The 21,355-nt window shown below is 43.8% G+C and overlaps 2 protein-coding genes across 2 annotated transcripts in view; one reads left to right on the top strand and one right to left on the bottom strand.

Moving 5' to 3' along the window:
- Nucleotides 1-5,670, bottom strand: part of LOC118287802 (PH and SEC7 domain-containing protein 1-like) — a 57,674-nt gene extending 52,004 nt beyond the window's left edge. Inside the window, exon 1 of the mRNA XM_035613367.2 lies at nt 5,345-5,670. The gene's annotated coding sequence lies outside the window, so the exon portion shown is untranslated. The remainder of the gene's footprint in view (nt 1-5,344) is intronic.
- A 4,494-nt stretch (nt 5,671-10,164) lies between these two features.
- On the top strand, nt 10,165-20,032 carry LOC118287808 (elongation of very long chain fatty acids protein 6-like). Its single transcript, XM_035613381.2, has 4 exons — nt 10,165-10,492; nt 13,601-13,732; nt 15,111-15,262; nt 16,185-20,032. The coding sequence occupies exons 1-4, from the start codon at nt 10,401-10,403 to the stop codon at nt 16,610-16,612; spliced, it is 804 nt and encodes a 267-aa protein (XP_035469274.1). The 5' UTR covers nt 10,165-10,400; the 3' UTR covers nt 16,613-20,032.
- The last annotated feature ends 1,323 nt before the right edge of the window (nt 20,033-21,355 follow it).

Below are 21,355 nucleotides of genomic sequence, written 5' to 3' on the forward strand. Positions count from 1 at the left end.
GTTGTCAAACCAACCGCTCAAACCCAGAGGAGAGAGTTTCATCTTGAAAAGCATCACCTCCCTAAACAATTCGATTATCACAATAGATGCACTTAAATTTCCTTTTGTCCCAACTGACCAAATGTTGCAAGGCTGTAAAAAGCGAAATATATTTATCATTATTACTATTATTACTGATACAACAAAAATGTGATGATAAGGTTATTAATCGAACGCACGCACGCACGCACGCACGCACGCACGCACGCACGCACGCACGCACGCACGCACGCACGCACGCACGCACGCACGCACGCACGCACGCACGCACGCACGCACGCACGCACGCACGCACGCACGCACGCACGCACGCACGCACGCACACACACACACACACACACACACACACACACACACACACACACACACACACACACACACACACACATACACTCTGATGTCTAACGTCAGGGTCACCGGCCTTGAGCCTCTCAGATTAACAGCCGATGATAAACTCTGACCTTCACCACTGTAACTATAACTTTCTCCTCCTCCTCTTCGTCGTCCTTCCTCCTCTGAGACATTTCAAACAGTGAGTTACGTTTCGCTGCTCGAGGTACAAGGTTTTGATTCACCAGTATTTTTCTCAACATCTCCGACGTTTCGGACGATAGAAATAATCAAGAAAATAATCCGCAGATTGGAAAACGTAGTCGCCGAGTCCAGAATAGTGAAGCCTGTGTTCTCTGTGTTGACCAGCAGAGGGCGACTCTATGAGAACATGACTTCTTCTCTCTTGATTCATAACGTCAGTAAAACATTTTGCTGAGGAGTTTATGGGTCAAATTCTGGTTTCAAGTCTTCTTCAACACATGATGTTCATTTTGTACGTTATGTTCCATTTACAGTCAAACAAACCATAAAGAAGCGTATATATACAGTGTGGATACAGCTTGATTGACAGCTGGTACCATCCAATCGGTGCATGGTTGCAGGTGTCGACAAGGGGACAGTGAAAAACCAAAAGTACACAAAGGCAGCAGTGGAAGAAGAACCTTTTTTTATACTAACCAATACCATAAAACTAAAAAATACATTTCAGAATAATCTATTTCATCATTAGATCATTAATGCATCACGTTAGAGTTGCAGCTGATAAAAGTCATTTGTTGCCGTCTGAAACTCAGGGATCCTTCCAGCCTTGTTTTTATCTCATGCTGCATCGTGGTTTATTCATTTTGAATTATTCATCCGCATCTGCAGAGTGGAATCTGCACCTTCAGGGAGCGGCCTGGTATGTTGACCTCTGACCGCTACACTTGCCCCTGAAGGCCGGCAGCTCATTCGTGGAGTGCGCGAGGTGACACAGGCGACGATGACAGGCGGCGGCCGCTCTCTGCACCAAGCCTCCGCCACGCCAGCTCCTGCCCCACAGCAGAGTCAGCACTGCTGAGGCAGCTGCTGCGGACTCAACACCCCCGACGCTCCGTTCTCCACGAAACCACAGGTTCTATTTCGGACCAAATAACGTTGAGGGGACAATCACATCAAAAGATCACGCCGGTGGCTCCAGGTGAACTTGAGAAGACCCGTACGGAGACAAACGGCGGCATTCATCGATCGACGGGGCTTTAAAAATAAACTCCGCGGGAGGAAGAAGATTGGAATCTCCTCCATTCTTCCCCCAAGGTCTCTATCTGCCCTTTTCCCACTTGCGTGTGAGACCAAGAATATTCCCTGACGTCTACAATTCGATAAGTGGTGAGTGACTTGTTGACAGAAGATCAACCGGCCACATTTCTGAAGTCATTTATCGAGAACAGAAGCCAAAGATTCACTGGTTCCGTCTTTTCACATGTGAGGACTTTGCGTCGTTGGTCGAACAATGGGACATTCAAAGACATCATTTCTTCTGTGAAGATTCCGTGGAATTATGTTCCAACTTTTTATAGAAGAAGCGTTTGTTGGTGTGTGTGTGTGTGTGTGTGTGTGTGTGTGTGTGTCATGACTCCTGCAAAACAATAGATCAAATGTTTGACTCTGAATCCAGACGGCCCGTCTTCACAGCGTTCACACCAAAAGGGAAGCGATTTTCCGCGTCACGCAAGTTTGGCCGCACGATCATTCATATTTACCCGCGTAAAGTAAACGCCAGAGAATCGGGTTGATTCTCTGTCGGACGTCGGTGACGTCTGGAGGATCTCAACGCTCACTGGATTTTCGCGACACGCTAATTTTTGTCCGCTCAAGTTCAAATATTTCAACTCGAAGCAAATGAAGCGAATCGTCTCGACTGTGAATAAGAATCAACGAAATAACAGCCATCAAGTGTGAAGCCAAATATCTTGATCGCCCCCTGGTGGCTGGCGGCAGTATAGATTGCCACCATGTTAGCACATGGAGAGATGTTGTCAGCATCATTAGTTATTTGATGTTATAAAAGCGGGGCTGAGACTGACTCGTGATTGGTCGAGTGCGTGTACGGGCAGGCGCCTGTATCCGAGATATTACGGCTTCATTTTTCATCAGACTCATCGTCCGTTAAGTTTGACTAGTTCCCGTTTCGTTTTGTCAATACAAACATTTCCCGTATCTTCACTTCCTGGTTTCCCGGTCAGAAGACTGCACACCTGTTACCTGATTGGTTCCCTGTCCCTGCATTTCCCGCCTGGTGAACCCTTTTATAAAGTCAACTCATTCCACTGTTGTTCACCTGTCGTCTTGTTGCCCTCGTGTACACGTGTCCCACTGTTCATGCTTTCTCATGTTTGACCTTTGCTTGACTTCTCGGTTGCCTGTCCCGGGCTGAACGGAGCGATCGGCCTCGACTACTGTGGCTGTGGTGAAAGCAACACGGATACTGGATTACACAGGAAACGACTCGTTTTCACCTAAATCAAGACAAATCACACACATTCACAAATCCCGTACCGAGCTTGTGATTCATCCGACTGTGTCGTCAGCGAAACCCCTTAAAATCAGACAAAGTGTGATCCCGCTTGCTGCCGGACACTTCAGCAGCACATCGAGGGCGATCAAGCAACAAAACTAAATCAATGACCGGCACTGAAATGTTCCCAAACAGCCAAAGGGGGAAGGCCCGTCCCCCTCGCGCTCACACGGCAGCGTCACAGGGAGAGATGAAATTGCAGAATGTGACGAGGAGAAAGCGCCGCTACGACAGATTTGCGTTTTCATTAATCACACACACACAGGATCCGGTCGCGCTGCAAAGCTGCACCGCGGCCAACGCACAGACCGGAGCCGCTGATGGCAGACGACCACAGAAAGATTGTAAAATGCTAATGCTCGCCATCATCATCCCCATCATCATCATCCCCATCATCGTCATCATCATCATCATCATCATCATCATACAAGCTCCCTTTTCATTGCCAGCAACTCTCACCTCCCGAATACTCCCACGAACACACACACACACACACACACACACACACACACCTCCCAAAACACATTCTTGGCTCTGAGCACACAGTTCTTCTTCGGAGCAGAAACAGGGAAGATGAGGACGAAGAAATAAAAAAAAGAGACGAGAGGCGGTAACCAGGGAGCGAAGAGTGGGAGAGTGTGGGAAGAAATGGAAAAAAAACAAGACGTGGGAAGGAGAGAGAAACAACTCAAGACGGCTCTGGTCACCAGAGCGGTTTTGCTTTGCGCCGTCGACAACGTGAGAAAAGAGCGAGACCACGAATAATCGTTAGCGTCGACTGTGTGCGTCCTGCTTCAAACAGTACAACCTGTTATCCTCTAACTAAAGGATACGTTGCAGACATGCTGTATTTTTCGTACCGTACCTGTGTCCTGACTGACGCGATGTACATCAGGCCGAGTTGAAATATTTCAACTGGAGCGAAACATTTGCGTGATGCGTTTTGACGCGACAGCCAATAAGCATCGAGACCCTCCCTCCGTCACTGCCGGGACCGGCGGAGGAAGGAGAGGCCTCGGTAGAGAGTGGACGAGGGAGTTGGCCGCCAGGGGGCTCGGCCTGGTGGTTGGCGCCAGAGCGATACGACCTTTCTCCAAATTCGCTTACTGCCCCTTTGAGATCGTTCTGTGCCGCTCAGGTCAAAGATCACGACTCCGGCCCACGGGCCCCGACCAGTTTGAGATGCGTTGCGTCGTCCCACGCTCAGGAGATATTTAGCAACTTCCAAGACACTGACATTGGTCCCAACGGTCGCCGAAGCGTGAATGGACCCAGGTAACGAGACGTCAGCGTGGTCTCTCCTGACGAGGGGACGGACGTGTGTTCCTTCGCCCCCTGTCCAGGAAAGGTGGGAATAAGGAAGAATGGAGTCCTATTTTGTGTCAACTCGTCCGCTCACTGACCTGAACCAGAGTCTATAGACGGAGTCCCAGACTGGGGGAAGTGGGGACGTTGGTTCATAAACTGTCCAACAAATGAAGACAAAATGCCTCCAGCAGGACGACGTTTGACAGGGTTCTTCAGTCGGTCACGCAGCTCTGTCCCGTCCGAGCCGCAGAGGCGACGCGATTCCTCCGCAGAGCAATTTATCACCAGCAACAAGCCAAACTTCATCCTCACAAACATTACTGGAGCTGCAACGGACCGCAGAATATCTTCTCTCGTCTTTGATTAAATGCGTGGAAAAATTGAAGGAAATGAGGAGGATAACCTTGGACATATTTATTTCAAATTCAAGATCCACTTAAATAAACTGTTGCATATTTAGTTTTTATTGATCAACTGGTCAGTTCATCATCTGATGATTAAAATAAATCAAATGAGATGATGAATAAAACTGCAGCAAAAACATCACAATTTCCTGCTTCCACTCAATGTGAAATCTCTTTTTTTTATGTTACATGTGCCATCACCTCTTGTGTCCATCGACCAGGAGATACAGTCTGACTGTGCTGTTCATTCACCTGTGTGCAGGTGCAGGCTCAGCTCTCTGGAGTCTTCTCACGTACACACTGACTCACCTTCCAGATTAGAAGAAGGAAAAAAAACACTCCGGTGGCAACTTTTTTTTCTGCCAAGGACAAAACTTGGGACTCGAGCTATTCAGTGTGCGGGGCTGTGGGGAGGTCACGCACGGATGCGTCACTGGCGGCGGTGTGTGTGTGTGTGTGTGTGTGTGTGCGTGTGTGTGTGTGTGTGCGTGTGTGTGTGTGTGTGTGACCTTTCTGTGTGTCCCGCAGGTTTTCGTGTCACTGTGACGCTGTAACCAAGGACCACGTTGTTGTGCAACTCGCTGCGTAAATCTGACGCGTTATGAGCCGAAAGGCTTCTGGCTGCTGTTGGTGATGGGGAGGAAGAAAAATAACCCGCAGCATGTTCACGCACATTTCCTCACGGACACGGAGGTTCACTCACCAGGATCCGAGGTGTCGTCTCCGGTGCAGCAGCAGCAGCAGCAGCAGCAGCGGTGTTCGTCTCCCCGGTGATGAGATGCTGTGGCATCGCAGTCTGCTGCAGCCGACGCGCTGTCGGTGCCACTGCGGTGCGCATCCAACCGCGTCCCGCAGCCCCGGTGTGTGGTTGTGTGTGTGTGTGATAGAGAGAGAGTGTGTGTGTGTGTGTGTGTGTGTGTGTGTGTGTGCGTCGTGTGCAGAATGTGGGACGTCGGTCTGTTGCACGTCTGGTGGACACAGACGTGATGCTTCATGGAAACATCTTCGTTTTGCTGTTTTCTTTTTCCCCCTCAGCTCTCTCTCTCTCTCTTCCCCCCCCCCCCCCCCCCCGGGTCGGGCATGCCCAGTTGCAGCCTCCTTCACGAGCACCAGCTTGTTACAGTTTCATATGTTGCTTTTGAGCAAGTGCTCTATGAATGAAATGTATTATTATTGTAACATGTAATTCATGAAACAAGTTTGTCTCTCAGGCGACTTTCAACTTACAAAACACGGAAAGGCAACGGAGGCGAGAAACGCATGAAAATCATGTAAATAAATAAATAATACACACGAATTATAAATATGTATAAGCAAATATTATGGGATATTGACAATGCCACATTAATAACCAATTTAAACAAACACTGAAATTGAAGCTGGTGTGCGATATTTGGCGGCATCTGGTGGTGCAGTTGTGAACCGCAACCAACTGAGCACCTTAGAGAAGTTTAGTAATCCGTACCCACAGGTTAGTAATCCATACTAAATTAGATTATTAAATTAGTAAAACTGTCCACCCGAGCTCAGGTGAGAGCCTAGGGGGGGCTGCGTATAACAGGAATAATATTAAAGCTCAAAAAGAATACATATTATATTGTAAATTATAAAACATCAACAACAGAGAATACGGTTCATCTAAATTAAGTACAGCACTTTATTTCAAGTAATGACTGCATTAAAACGAATGACCAGTTGAAATACAAAGGCTAGCGCTTCATCCCAGACTGTTTACAGATGATTCACCTGAGCACCGCAAGCTAGCAAACAGCACAAACAATACTTCAACACGAACACAAAGTGTTCTCCAATTTAAAAAATCACTGAGCAGACTTGTACTTAAACATCTCAGTAACCATGGGGAGTCAACAGATCAGCTGAGCTGCTGGTTTTCAGTTCTGCTGGTTGTGGTTGTGTTCTAACATCAGACCCCAGGACACCACTCACCTGACCAGGTAGAGAAGGAGGGAAACATGGCGTCGTCCACGCAGAACAACGGAGTCCCATTAGGGACGAAAAGCACGAACCACTCGACTCTTTGGGGACCGAACAGCGTGCTAGCTCCACCTAGTGGGAGGTTTGAGCTACTGCCTTACTTTCATTGTGTTGTCCCAACTGGATGTATGCTCAACAAGAACAACCAAAACAATAACTAGTGCAAATATGAAAATGCATATCTTCAGTGAGAGTCAAAAATCAATGAAGAGTACATAATAAAGAGAGAAATTACTTTACATAAATAAAAGAAAAGAAAACAGACATTAGAGATCCACTCTGACACTGAAGTGCAATGAATTCTTCCTGTTGCATTCCGTCTGGAAACAGACATTTACGAGCTGAGGGAGCTTCACGCTTCGTCCAGCAGAGGGCGCCACATGTTCCTGTCTCCTGTTAACATTAGATTTTCTAACCCAAAAAAACCTAAAACACAAATTCAGAATCAGAATCAAGTTTATTGCCTCGACGGTTATTTTTTTAAGCAAGGAATTAGCTTTGGGGTTTTGATGCATAACACTGAACGTGTTAAGTAGAGAGTGAGAGGAAAGATGAAGCAAGATGAAGAGCAGAATCATAAGTGAAAAATAACACATATTTATTAAAAATATCTATATTATGTCACCAACTTATGCACAAATCTGTAGAATTTTTTTTTTTGATGTAGATTGCACAGCTCTTTATAAGAGTATGTAACTAATCTTTTTATGTTACTTTCAAAATAAAAGCATAACGTGGTTTCCAAATGCGAGAGAATGCAGATAAACAATCTGTGGCATCTGTCCGTCTAATAATTTAACGCAATTTGGTTTGAACTTGATGAACTGGTTCAGGGTCGGGAACATGATCAATGTTTTGTTTTTTTCAAATCAGACAAAGGTCGAGGTCACATCGTGGGGTCAAAGTTTTTGCCTAATGCTGATTCATGGGAAACACATTGGAATTACATGTACATACATACATACACACATGAAATGGTCTTTAATTGGGTTACAGATTGTAATAATGAATCTATGTTTATCTGATGTAATGTATTTAAAAACAAAACAGCTTTGACATCAACAGATACGTCACTGAATCTGCTCATCAGGTCCTATACAATTATATGTTATATTATTATTTCACTGGCCTGCATCTGATCATCGTCAAGTTATAATAATTTCATCATTTTGTCACTAAACAAAATTCACCTGTGTTTAAAAAGTTGTTGGATATTTTAATAATGAAGCACATGCTGAATATTTAACAGTATGCAGCTTCTCTCTGAGGTCGTTGGTTTGTTCTGATCATATCTGTTTCGTGATCCGTCATTATTCTTCATCTATACTTTACAAATTTTCTATTTAGCTAATATTTTAAAGCTGCTATTGCTGAATCTCGTCTCCGTGTTTTCCTGGTTTAATAAATTTAGATTCGTAACATCATTAGCTGAAGTGACACAGGTCTTACAGTGCGTGTAGATTTTGAATCAGGGCTACGGGCTAAAGGGTAACAGAGCAGAACATGCTTTAAGACCCTTATCATGTCGGATAATATTGTGCATATTCCCATATTTTCAACAATGCATGCAGATATCAGTGGGAACATAATGAGCCTGGTTATCTTTGCCCTGCAGGTGAATGGGCCCTGATCTAAGTCTTATGTAACTTCACTTCACAGGTACAGTAAGTGACTTACTGCTCCCTTGCACAGTTTCCAACGCGACACATCGACGAGCAGATCTGAGTTTGAGTGAGTAGCTGCAGATAATCACGGCCTCACTGTTGTAAAGATAAAGCGTCTTTCAGTGAAAGGGTGTGTGAACGGGTTTTATGACAACACGTGAAGGTAAAAGGCTTCAGATGAAACCCTTCCCCTATTTCTGTTGTGTACAATGACATAAAAATATCACTCACTGTATTTGTTGAGCAGATTTAATAAGGCCTGTCCGTCCACAACTGAAATATATTTAGTTTATTATCATACAGAAAACTAGCAAGTGGCAACAAATCACATCTGCAACCGAACGATTCTTCATTTATCTAAAAACAAACATGCGCATTACACAGCAATGTACCTGAAATAAACTATTCATATAACACAAATAAGGTGTTGAGCATAAAAACTTTTTTTTTTTTTAAATTGTCCCGGTTACAGCGGTGGAAGAAGAACTTGATTAAAAGCTGCAATAACATTGTGTAGAAAAAAATAAATAAATATTGATTTGATATCAGGTTTGTACAAAGTTAAAACTTCACTACAGTACTGCATATCAAAATATACATTTGTAAAATATATGCAATAAATATTAGATCATAATACTTGATGCATTTATACGTACACTCACTAATGTTGCAGATGGTAAACGTGGGCCTCATTTTAAATTCTTCATATTCCGCCTGGTGGATTAAACTATAGTCAACTAATCCATCATTACGTATTTAGTTTTATTTATTTGAATCTTCAATATCATTGAAATAACTACTGGAGTAAAATAAAAAATGTAATATAATCTATAATATAAATGGAAATATGAAAACTGTAATTATTCGCTGACAAGGTCATTTTCCACCGCAGGAAATAAAGTATAATATTAAAAATATATTTAAAAAACAATTACAAAGTTCACGATTCTGCCTGATGATAAAACGTCACACACAAGCCCCGCCCCCTTCCGCCCTTGCCATCAACTTGCTCGAGACTTGGAACGCGCTTCGACAACTGTCAATACCACGGTGACAGCGAGAGGCGTACCGGAAGTCACGGCTTTTGCCCTTCACAATAAATGTTTACAGTACAAATTTTGACCATTTCCTTTAATTAATCTTTAAATTATTTAGTGAGTTATTTGTCACCACTTTTCTCTATGAAATTATAAAAGGACTAATATCTATAGAGTTTATTCCAAGAAAATGTAGAATTATCTTTTCTTTCAATATTCAAGTGTCAAATTATATTATATAATTAAAATGCGAAATTAACAGCAATTTAATATAATTTGTAACATAGATGTATAAAAAGAGGGATGGAATAATGAAAACAATGGTTTGAAATAGAAACTAAATGTCGCTGTTGATAGAAAAGAAATCATCAGAGAAATGTTGGAGAAAAAAACAACTTGGCCTTGATACAAAATATTCTACCTTTTTCTCCCAAGCTTATAAATAATAAGAAAATATAATACAAAATATTATGACAAGCTGTTCTTATTATTTATAAGCTTGGGAGAAAAAGGTAGAATATTTTGTTGAAGGCCACGTTGTAAAAAAAATCGGTCATTTTTATATTTTCTCAAACATTTCTCTGGTGTTTTTCTTTTCAACCCCTGAAAATGCAGAAAGGGGGAAAAAGAAAGTTCAAAAGCAAAATATAGATTAAATATTATGGCACATTTTTCCATAAAATAAACGTTATTCTTAGTGGTGCAGCTTCAACGTAGTATGATGATATTGTACTTATCTAATCTTATACTCGACCGTCCTCGGGCCCTGACCTCTATTTTGAAAAGGGCCAAACCGGAAGCCGGCTGTGTCTCTGTTCCGTGACTACAGCGGCGCGGTGACGTCACGCGGCGTCCGCGCTGAAGTACATCTGCTGGTGCCGCATCCTCGTCCCGCCGCCCGCGCACATCCCGCCGGTGAACCTCCGGGACAAGCCCTCCGCCCCCCACCGGGACAGCTGGACAGGTCGGCGCCGTCACGCGCATCCGTCCCCCCGCGCAGAAGCGTCCAGAAGGCGCCGGAGCTTGTGGCGGAAGAAGAGCGAGCGGGCGCCCGCGGTGCATCATGAACGACAGCGGCGGCGGCGAGCTCAGCCTGTACGACTTCGAGCGGCGCTTCGACGAGCGACGAGCCCTCGAGTGGATGCAGGAGAACTGGTGAGTGGAGAGGGGGAAGATGGAAATCACTGAGATTCTGAAAAAGAGAAAAAGAAAGATGTCGACCCGCTCCGCCTCCTCCGCCTCCTGCTGCTCCTCCTCCCCGGCCGACGGTGCAGGGCGCCGGGGAGGCTCGTGGTGTCTGCGCCGACACGCGGAGCCGCCGGAGGGTTTAAAAAAAAAAAAAAAATGTGGAAAAAAATGCCTCAGGGCTCAGAGTCAAAACAAGTCCATTATATTCATATTTATATGTATATACAAAAGGAGAATCCATTTTATTTTACCCGCTTTGATTCAAATGTCCTTGAGGATGACGTGACTCCATCGGAGCTCCTATAGGCCGGACATGAATCTGCACACATGGAACATAAATATTATGAGTTAATAAATGCAAAAATATACATTTAATGTTAAATATATAAGAAAAGAGTCATTCATTCAGAATTCATTCCAAAAAAGCATCAAAATCGACTAAAAGCTCCATAAGTAAAAGTATTATTTGACTATATTGTTATTAATAGTTGTATTGAGTCCATTCCAGTAGAGCTGCAACAGTTAATCGATTAGTAATTTGACGTCTAGATGAATCAGCAACTATTTTGATAATTGATAAATCGGTTCCAGTAGTTTTTTGTTTTAAAAAAAGGGTCCAAATTCTCTGATTTCAGCTTCTTAAACGTTAATATTTTCGTTCCCCCCCCCCTGTATGACAGTAAACTGAATATCTGTGTGGACGAAACAAGTAATTATCGATTTTAGCGAGAAAATAATAGACAGGTTAATCGATAGTGAAAATAATCATTTAGTCGCAGCCCTACATTCCACAATAATTGATGCATAACACCAATATGTATATCACTAGTGCAACTGCAAGGCTGGGATCATTTTAATTTTGATGAACAATCAACAAATATAGTGAATAAATGCCAAATATTTCAAATGATATTTGCTTATATGCTTTTCTTTGTCAAAGGAATATTTTTTTTGGGGGGGGGGTTTCACTTTTGGGCGAATAAGAGAAGAGATTTAATGAGTTCCCATATCTCAACCTTTGCTCGTGTTATTAATCTGAACTGGAATCGGTGCATATCAGCTCCAATCTGAACCTGAAGATTATCTGAAGTGGACTGTGCATTGTTAGACGTAGAAAAATGTCCAGTACATCTGAACTGTATCGAGTTACTTCCCCGTTGTCCAATAGAAAGTCTGATGGACAGAGAGGGTGGGACCACATTTTTCTGGGGGGGCCTCACGTCGGAGCAGGAGTGACGCCTCCTGTCGTCCGGGCCCAGCTGTGTTTCTTGTCACAGAGGCAGCTGAAGCTGTGAGATGAAGAAGACACCAACATGGACGCCTCCTCACATAAGGAGCGAGGGAAACGGCTCGCCGCAGCATTTCTGCTCGGACCAATCGCTGATCAGACTCATTGATCAATGACATGAACTCTCAGGTTGTTTCTGATCCATCAGCACTTCAATGAAAGGGTCCAATTTCATTTTGCAAAAATAAATCAGACGTGAGTTTAGAAAATGATTTGAAACAGGAACTTTATGATCAGAAAGTAAACAGGACTATGATTTAAGACTTTTGTTAGCTCATTGTTTTTTTTGCTACAAGCACGCTAATGCACGTGCGCGGGCACACACACACACACACACACACACACACACACACACACGCACACCTGAGGAGCGTAATGAACAGCGAAGCATCACATTGCATGATGATTGCGGAGAGGGAGGTTTCCTCTGTCGCATCCGCTCCACACACACACACACACACACACACACACACACACACACCAGTCCTGACAGCGATATCTGTGATCTGATACCAACGCCCTGTTCTTCTCTCTCACTCTCTCTACTGTTCATACCAGGCGGCTCGATAAACATCTGTCAATCATCTGTTTTTTTGAATGTAAGCTCACGTGTAGCCACAGACACGTCGAGCCTCCGCCTGTAACTGAGAGTCTCTCTCTCTCTCTCTCTCTCTCAGATGGTTTTCCTGGTTTTCCTCTCGGTCCGGGAGCTTTTTGTTTCCGTGCAGGTTTTTTTCTCTTCTGCTTCTGTCTGTGATGAAGTGGGAAAACGATGATTATCAGAAAACCTCCGCAGCGTTAACTGGGTCAAGCAGCAGCAGCAGCATCTACTCAGCATAATATGCATTGTGCCAATCTGGATTTGTCATCTGGCCAAACCACCTCACACACACACACACACACACACACACACACACACACACACACACACACACACCCTTGTACTCTTAGTCAAGACGCTTATTTGTATCGTACGTTCCCTCGCCCCTCGCCCCTTACCCCAACCATAACCTTAACCCAAACCCAATTCAAGCTCTGACCCGTAAACCAAGTTTTAACCTTTAGGCCCAGATGTCCCCACTCCGTAAGATCTGCTACTCACAATGGTCCTCACAAAGATAGTTATACAAGTACACACACACACACATGTTTTCACTGAATCTTTATTCATGTAAATACAGACATGATTTCAAAAATTATTTATTTATTGTAGCAACGTTATCTTATTCACCACCAGTCCGGATTCTACAGAGCCCTGAAAGTCCTCATAAGTTGTATATATATATATATATATATATATATATATATATATATATATATATGTATGTGTATTTTAAATCTTGTGTGCACAAGATAATAACTTGTTCCCACAAGATTAATATGTAGTCTGTGCACGATAAGAAAAATAGGACCTGTCGGGACTCCACGGACTCACCCAACAACAACATGGCAAACTGCCCAAAGCATCAATCAATCTCAGATTTATTCTAGAGAAGAAGGAACTGTCACAAGCTGTAAAAGCAATTTTAACCATGTGGTTTTCAAAGCACAGGCCAGTTATTCTTTCACTCTGCAGATATTAATTTGTTCCCACATAATGTTTTTGTTCTGCTTCTACCAAGGAGGTGGATCACGCAGAAAAATACTGAACAGATTTCCACGAAACTTGTTGGAAGGGCCGGACATGGGCCAAGAAATATGCCATACGACTTAATAACAGTAACCATAATCAGGAGTCTATTCTCTGTTGTTCAGTTTGACTAATTGTTGCTGTTTTTTTTCCACAGGAGCAAGTCGTTCATGTTCTGTGGCCTGTATGCTGCGCTGGTGTTCGGCGGCCGGCACTTCATGAGGGAAAGGCCGAAGCTGAACCTGCGGCGCCCGTTAGTGCTGTGGTCGCTCAGCCTGGCCGTCTTCAGGTGAGTCCCGTCATCCTCCGCCTCACACTGAGTCTGCAGGAGGCCGCCGCAGCCGAGTGAGCGCGGGGAGGGAATGTGCTCGTCTGAGCACACCTGCAAACCAGTCGGATGACACGACTGTCACCAACACATTCCTCGCTGGATGTAAGGAGCTGTGCAGAAGGGTTGGGAGATTTGTTGAATATTTCCAAAAGGTCACTGTCAGTCTATCAATCAGCAGCTGTGAGCTGTGAATTTGTGCAGGTGTGTCAACCTTTGTTAAGCAGTGAGTTTTATAGACGGGTTGAACAACCTAACACCCTAACCTGAAATTCCAAGTTTGGGATCAATAAAGTACACATACATACTACCTTTTTACCTACCTACCTACTTACCTACCTACCTACCTACCTACCTACTTACCTGCCTACCTACCTACCTACCTACTTACCTACCTGCCTACCTACCTACTTACCTGCCTACCTACCTACCTACCTACTTACCTGCCTACCTACCTACCTACCTACTTACCTACCTGCCTACCTACCTACTTACCTGCCTACCTGCCTACCTACCTACCTACCTACTTACCTGCCTACCTACCTACCTACCTACCTACCTACCTACCTACTTACCTGCCTACCTGCCTACCTACCTAGCTACTTACCTACCTACCTACCTGCTTTCCTACTTACCTACCTAGCTACTTACTTTACGTACCTAGCTAATTACGTGCCTACCTACCTACCTACCCTATTACATGCCTACTTACCTAATATTCAAAGTGTCTCCGTGCTTGACGAGCACTTGGATCATAATTAAAAAAGAAAAATCGTCATGGCTGCCAGGAGCGTTGGTGGAGATTGTGACCCACTTGGCAGGTGGCAGCAGGCGGGCTGTTGTTGTCCGGGCTCCATCGCTGGTGGATCATTGGATCAGTTGAGCCCTCGATTTAATCTTAATCCCGGAGCGGTGGGAATAACCTTCCCCTCTCCACCCATCAACGGCACACAGGACACGACTGTGTCCCATTTACAGGATAAAATAAAGATGGACGACATGTCAGCTCTCCAAAGTGAAGCCAAATCATTACGATCGCCCCCTGGTGTCTGGTTGCAGTACAGGTCATAAGCCCCGCCCCCTTCCATGTTAGCAGATGGGACCGAACTAACAAAAAAGTCAAAGTAGACATGAAATAAATGTTTACAAAGATGGTTTCTGTCGTGTGAGGTCGTTCTTATCGCACTGACGTTTGTTCAAGTGTTTGTGTTTCTGATCAGTTTGCTTTTCATTAGTTATTTGATGATATAAAAACATCAAGGAGGAACCAAAGCCTGTACATAACTTTTTAGGACTCATATTTGTGTGTACATGTGTTTGCTTGTTGTGCGTTTGGCAGCATCGTCGGAGCGCTCAGGACCGGACTCTACATGATGCACGTCCTCACAACCAGCGGCTTCAGACAGTCGGTGTGTGACATCAGCTTCTACAGCGCCCCCGTCACCAAGTTCTGGGCCTACGCCTTCGTCCTCAGCAAGGCCCCCGAGCTGGGTAAGAGTTGTTTTTATCAGTTTATATTTCTGTTTTTCAGCGTCAAACTGGTTCTAATGACACATTGAAACATGCTCTGGAAACAAAGGTTTCTTTGTTTGCTATAGATCTAAAACAACAACTAACTTTCACTTTTCAACAAAATCTAATCAGATTTTTTAACCTAAAACTTTTGAAGTCTCTGGACCTGATCAGTTCCTTGTTGGGAATTCTTTACATCTTTCTTGGTGAAGACTTAATAAATCATTTAGATCCCGAAGGACTTGATTTCAGGATTCACGTCCTCTTACTTCAGACCTGCGGGACATAAACATCAAACGACCAGATCATTTTTTAAACTTTCCAGTAAAATTTATCAGCAATTATCTGAAGAGCTTCTTCTCTGGAAAGGGAAGCCGTCGCCTCCTCGTTGCTCTGTCCGACGGACCGAGCTGATCGATCCGAGAAAATGGAGGCAGATGCTGAGGTGGCGAGAAAAGTTCAGTTAGTGCGCGATGGATGGAGACAGGAAGTGTGTCTTCATCGTTCCTCTGGTCGGGGCATTGCTTTGACTACGTACGAGAAAATATCTGTGCATTTGAGTCTGGAGGGATGATTCTGGTTTACGGATTGGAAACTTTTACTTTTATTGGTTTGACCAACGTTTCTGTTTGGCTATTAGATTGTAAATAAACTGACTGAGGCCAGAGTTTTCTGTTGGCAGTGACTGGAAAAAAGAAAAAAATCTACGGTCACAACCTGACTAATACTTGTTTCAAACATCTTTCTCTGAGAAAAAAACCCTCAACTCAAACCTAAGTTCTCACATTTTAAATGTCTGAACTCCAGAAGTTTGGTTCAAGTTTCGGTGCCAGCTTCAAGTGAGAGTGTGAAGGTCGAGCTCCGTCGGCGTGACTCCGTCTGCATCACTGTCTCCCTTCAGGCGACACCATGTTCATCGTCCTGCGGAAGCAGCGGCTCATCTTCCTGCACTGGTACCACCACATCACCGTGCTGCTCTACTCCTGGTACTCGTACAAGGACCAGGTGGCGGGCGGCGGCTGGTTCATGACCATGAACTACACGGTGCACGCGTTCATGTACACGTACTACGCGGCGCGGGCCGCCGGCCTGCGTGTGCCCCGCCCCCTCGCCATGATCATCACGGCCACGCAGATCCTGCAGATGGTGATGGGGCTGGCGGTGGTGTGCCTGGTGTACCACTGGATGCACGAGGTGCGCTGCCCGTCCAACCTGGACAACATCACGTGGGGCTCCATCATGTACCTCAGCTACTTGGTGCTGTTCGCCTCCTTCTTCTACAACTCCTACCTCAGAGGCGCCGCGGACAAACGGGCCAAGGCCGAGTAGTGTTCTTCCGCGCTGTGTTAACGCGACCGACAGTGAGCGGCCGTGAGCGCGGGAGTCACAGATAAGTTGCCCGTTCGCCCCGGTCGTCACCATCACCGGACTTTTTAAAAAGGCGCCTGTAGCTCAAAGAAAGAGCGGAGGTTTAATATGATAATGACCATTATTTAGGATTTCACAATGATTATAGAAACATGGGGGGGGGGGTAATGTTCCTGATTCATTAACGCTCACTTCGTTTAAATTATCGCCATGGCAACTTACACTCTTGAACAGTATCTAATCAAACGAGGAACGAATATTCGTGAACAAATGTTTATGATGTGATGAAGGACAACATCATAAAAAAGGGGGGATTGTAAATTGAGAAAGGGTTTGTTCCAGATGTTCCCACACTCTTTTCTAGGCTGTTTCTTGGACATGAACTCCGGAAAAAATGTCCGGGGAGATTGGGTCCAGACATTTTCCGGAGTTTTCCGTTCACTTTACGACACCAACAGAAACAATTTCCAGAACATTGTGCCGTGAAGGCAGAGTCACGTTTCAGAACTATTCCTCGACTGACGACCTCGGCCTCGCTCACATGTCGTTTTTCAAGAAATAGTTGAAGCACAAAATGTTGAACTACTCCTTTTTAAAATCATTTGTGTTTTAGCCTTTAGCGCAAAAGTGACGGTCTTAAGCGTAAAAACTCCGGAGTTCTGGAAAAGGGAATGACGACTTTACTGTACATGCACTGAGTGACACACACACACACACACACACACACACACACACACACACACACACACACACACACACACACACACACACACGAGACACAGCATTTAAAATGTGATCACCGTCCCGACTCATAAACCACATCTTTTTAGTGTGTGTGTGTGTGTGTGTGTAGCTACAGTAACCACACACACACACACACACACACACTAGGAAGAGGCGGAACAAGCAGGACCTCTTCATGTCCTTTTTTTTTTTTTTTTAAATGTGAGCGAAACGACATTCCTCGGCTGACAGAATATTCCCGGAGGAAATAACTTTCTAGGAAATGACGTAACGCGTGGAACGTGTTCCTGCCGTCCTCGTCCGCTCTGTTCTTCTGTCGAATACAACATGTTTACACGCTGGTTCACGTTCTGCCTTCCTCACCTCACGTTCAGAACCTCGACACGCAGTACTCCCGCCGTACACCAGGGGGATCGCTGCGTGTGTCACGCAAACACACACTCGTTATCAGATCACGAATCACGGAATCGCTTGATTTACACAATTACACACGTTTATAACGTTCTGATGAAAACGCGAGTCCATCGTGTACATAAGAAAAAGGGGGATTGTAAATTGGTAAAGGATTTGTTTCACACGCTCTTCTGAGACTCCGTTTGACTTTACGAAGAACGCAGCGGGAGATTGTCCGAGTCGGACGCGATGGCACCAACGGAAACAAGTTCCCGGAACATTCTGTTGTGAATCTTGCGGAGATTTCACCCTAAATAAATCCGTCTGCATGTCTCAAGTCTCAAGGTGGAAAGAGAAGCGGAGAAGGAGACTTTGACACGAGCGATCGTGACGTCGCGTCGTCATGAAACATAGTTTAGACTTCGTGAAACTGAAACTGACTTTGAAATGGATGAGTCACAAAATAAATGAATCCTTCCGCGGTACTGTAAGGGAAAATAATAATAGATTTGTAGAATGAAAAGGTAATAAAAACCATAACCGAAGAGTAACTTGGCACTTAATCGACTTTAGTGGTTATTAAAATAATATATTTTCTTTGTTATTATCATGTTCTTGCCTTTTATTTGCCTCGATTGGACGAGTGACGGATGAAATGAGACAAAAACAAAACCTGTGACACTCGAGTTCGGTGACGAGTCGCCCGGAGAGTCCGACGTGTCTCTGGGTTTGAACGCGTCTTTTCCTTTTTTTTTTTCCTATATATACATTCACGCTGTATCATGTGGCATTAATGTGCAGACAGACGCGCAGCTGAGGCACAAAATGGAGAAGAAGAGAAACGGCGAACACCGTCAGTGAAACTGGCGGCAGTCTGAACACATCCCGTGTGTTCCGGTTCCGTGTCCGCTCGTGGTTCTCAACCTTTTTCTTCTCTGTTTGTTTAACGCTGGTGAAGCAGCGTCTTGTTTGTGATTCCTCGTCTCTGCTCTGGTGAAGTTTCCGCGAGAAAAAACAATATTAAAATCGTGGAAATGAAGTTTGTCCGTTGTAAATAACGAGTCTATTTATTTTTCCCAGCGTGACGGTAGATGTTTTTCCTCCAGCTGTTCTCCTCCTCTTTTTTTCATCCTCCCGTCCAGATGTGTCGTGGTCCGTTTGTTTCCACGTTTTCCTTTTTCACGTCTGCCGACGAAACTGCATTTTTTGATGATAGAAGATGGAGGAGGGTTGTGAAGTCCGACTGGAAGAGGACTTTCGTGTGTTTTTATTCCCTCGCGCTCGTTCCTGAAGAAGCTCGTGAAAAAAGTGCGTTAATCTCATGAAGGATAAAATTCTTGGCTCGAACAAATTCAGTGAAGATGTTTTGTTCTGTGTCTTAATAGAACCCGGCCTATATGGATTTGTGAGGCTGATGCTAATACGATTAATTGTACGATATATATATATATACATATATATAATCTTTTTCAAAGGAGACATATTCTGCTTTTTCAGTTTTTCCTTTTCCTCTCGTGTGTTATTGGATTTTTTGTGTATGTAGAAAGTTCTGCAAAGTTCCTTGTAAAGGGAGAAAACTCTGGTCCTGAAGCCCCTGAACGCCTCTTCAGTCGTCCGGACGATGCGTTATGCATGTCCGTAACATGGTGACATCGCCACATTACGGACAGGGGGTTCTTAAAGAGACGGTGACAAAATTGGTAAAATAGACTTTTTTTAGGTAAAACTTTTATTTTCTGTGGCAACCACTATTTCTGCTGCCAGAGTCGGAGGATCTTTGATTGACAGGAGTCGTCTCGCTGACACACAACCGCTCTTGATGAGACAGTGTTTTGAGGTTTTACATCAAATATTCCATCTGAATTATTATTTTTTTCACCACCAACACCTCGCCAGTGTCGCCTGAACACATTTACTGTAAAAAAAAAACACAAAAAAACCTGCAACGAGCCACTGGGTGAAAGCTGTCGTGATGTTTTTTCTTTTTCTTTTGGGCGACGAGGATGTGACACGACAAGTTGTAACATAAACTTGAAATAATTGTTATAATATTTTGTGCCAAATGAAGCTCATGTGTGTGTTTTGTTTTTTTCTAACTCTGGTTAATGTGAACTCACTGTTTGTCTGTTTGTTCCACTGATTAAACTTCTGTGGATTCTCGATTCATGAAGGGGAAGAAAGAAAAAAAAAACAGTTAAAGGGCTTCTGATGTAGAAATGTTCTAATAAATCCTTCCTGGTTTTACAAATGTCTCCAGTCGTTGTTCCTGGTTGACCATTTTTCTTTACGATCGTGTTGAAGGGGAAAAAACGAGTTATATATATAAATATATACATATATATGTGTATATACAGTATATATAAATGTATACATACTGTATATTGCACAGTTGTGGCTATAGATAAGATGTTTAAATTACAGAGGATGATAATGAATAACGAAATGATGAAATAGAGTTTGGACAGATTCGGCCAAAGTGCTGGAATTTTCATCAAACTTGCCCTTTACTATCAAGTCACACACCATAACACCCTATAAAGGTCAAAGGTCAAGGCGAAAATATTTTGAATTTGACAAAATCTTTCTCAGAGGTCCTCATTCAACAACCTGATGAATTCATATAACAATGTGTTGCAAACTTTCTGCGACATGCCACGTGCAACGTTACGTGAATGCGCTGACGTCAAAATGACTCAAATATAAAATCCACTTACTGTGAATTAGGAAGAGTTAAATCAAAACCTACATTGAGTTCTGTTGTCTTCCTGGTTCCTACTAATACTGATTATGAATATTTTTGAACTTTTTAGACTCTTTTTTTCCTGCCTGTTAAATCCTTGAGGAACATCACAACTACTGTGACAGTTCAAACCCGAGCAGCCTGCGGCCCAGCAAACTGCTCGTCCTGGAAAAACAAACGTCTCCGGCCCGAGGTCGTGAGGCGGCGGGAGGTCGTGGGGTCGTGGGCTGACGGAGGACGAAGCTCTGCAGGATCCGCACATCGGTCCTGCAGCTTGTGGGCAGAGACATCAGAGGGTCAGAGAGGACGAGAGAACCACCTGCTCTAACTGTACTCTGCTGGGATATATAGTATAATATTTTGCACTGTTCTACTGCAACATAATCCAACAATGTTCATACCTAGATTTGACACACAAACACATTTTGGTATCTGTGAGGTTTATTTTTGTGTGTGCAATTTTTTACAACTAAAGAAAAGAAAACTTAATTGAGGGACTTGGTTTATTTTTTGTATTTATGACAGATTTATGCCCTTCACATGAATCTGGTCACAATCGTCTGTTGTCATGGAAATCTATGGAGAACTTCCTTAATGACAGTTGACCCCCCCCCTTTCTGTGACATCACATATCTATCTATCAATCTATCAATAAGGCCACGATTTGTTACCTTCCAAATAAATAAAATTCATAAGTCCCAATTCATTAAAAAATATATATATTCTACATAAATCACACATCGGATACGATTAGAACTGCATAAATTATAATGATACTAGTAATAGAAGTACTTTAAGTACTTTTTCTCCATACTCATCTATTCAGT

This window comes from Scophthalmus maximus, chromosome 16 (assembly GCF_022379125.1).
Source record: "Scophthalmus maximus strain ysfricsl-2021 chromosome 16, ASM2237912v1, whole genome shotgun sequence".
NCBI lineage: Eukaryota > Metazoa > Chordata > Actinopteri > Pleuronectiformes > Scophthalmidae > Scophthalmus > Scophthalmus maximus.

Coding starts and splice junctions, on each gene's coding strand:
- LOC118287808 (XM_035613381.2), top strand. CDS start 10,401: ATGAACGACAGCGGCGGCGGCGAGCTCAGCCTGTACGACTTCGAGCGG. Junction 13,733..15,110: donor CTCAGCCTGGCCGTCTTCAG/GTGAGTCCCGTC, acceptor TGCGTTTGGCAG/CATCGTCGGAGCGCTCAGGA. Junction 15,263..16,184: donor CAGCAAGGCCCCCGAGCTGG/GTAAGAGTTGTT, acceptor GTCTCCCTTCAG/GCGACACCATGTTCATCGTC.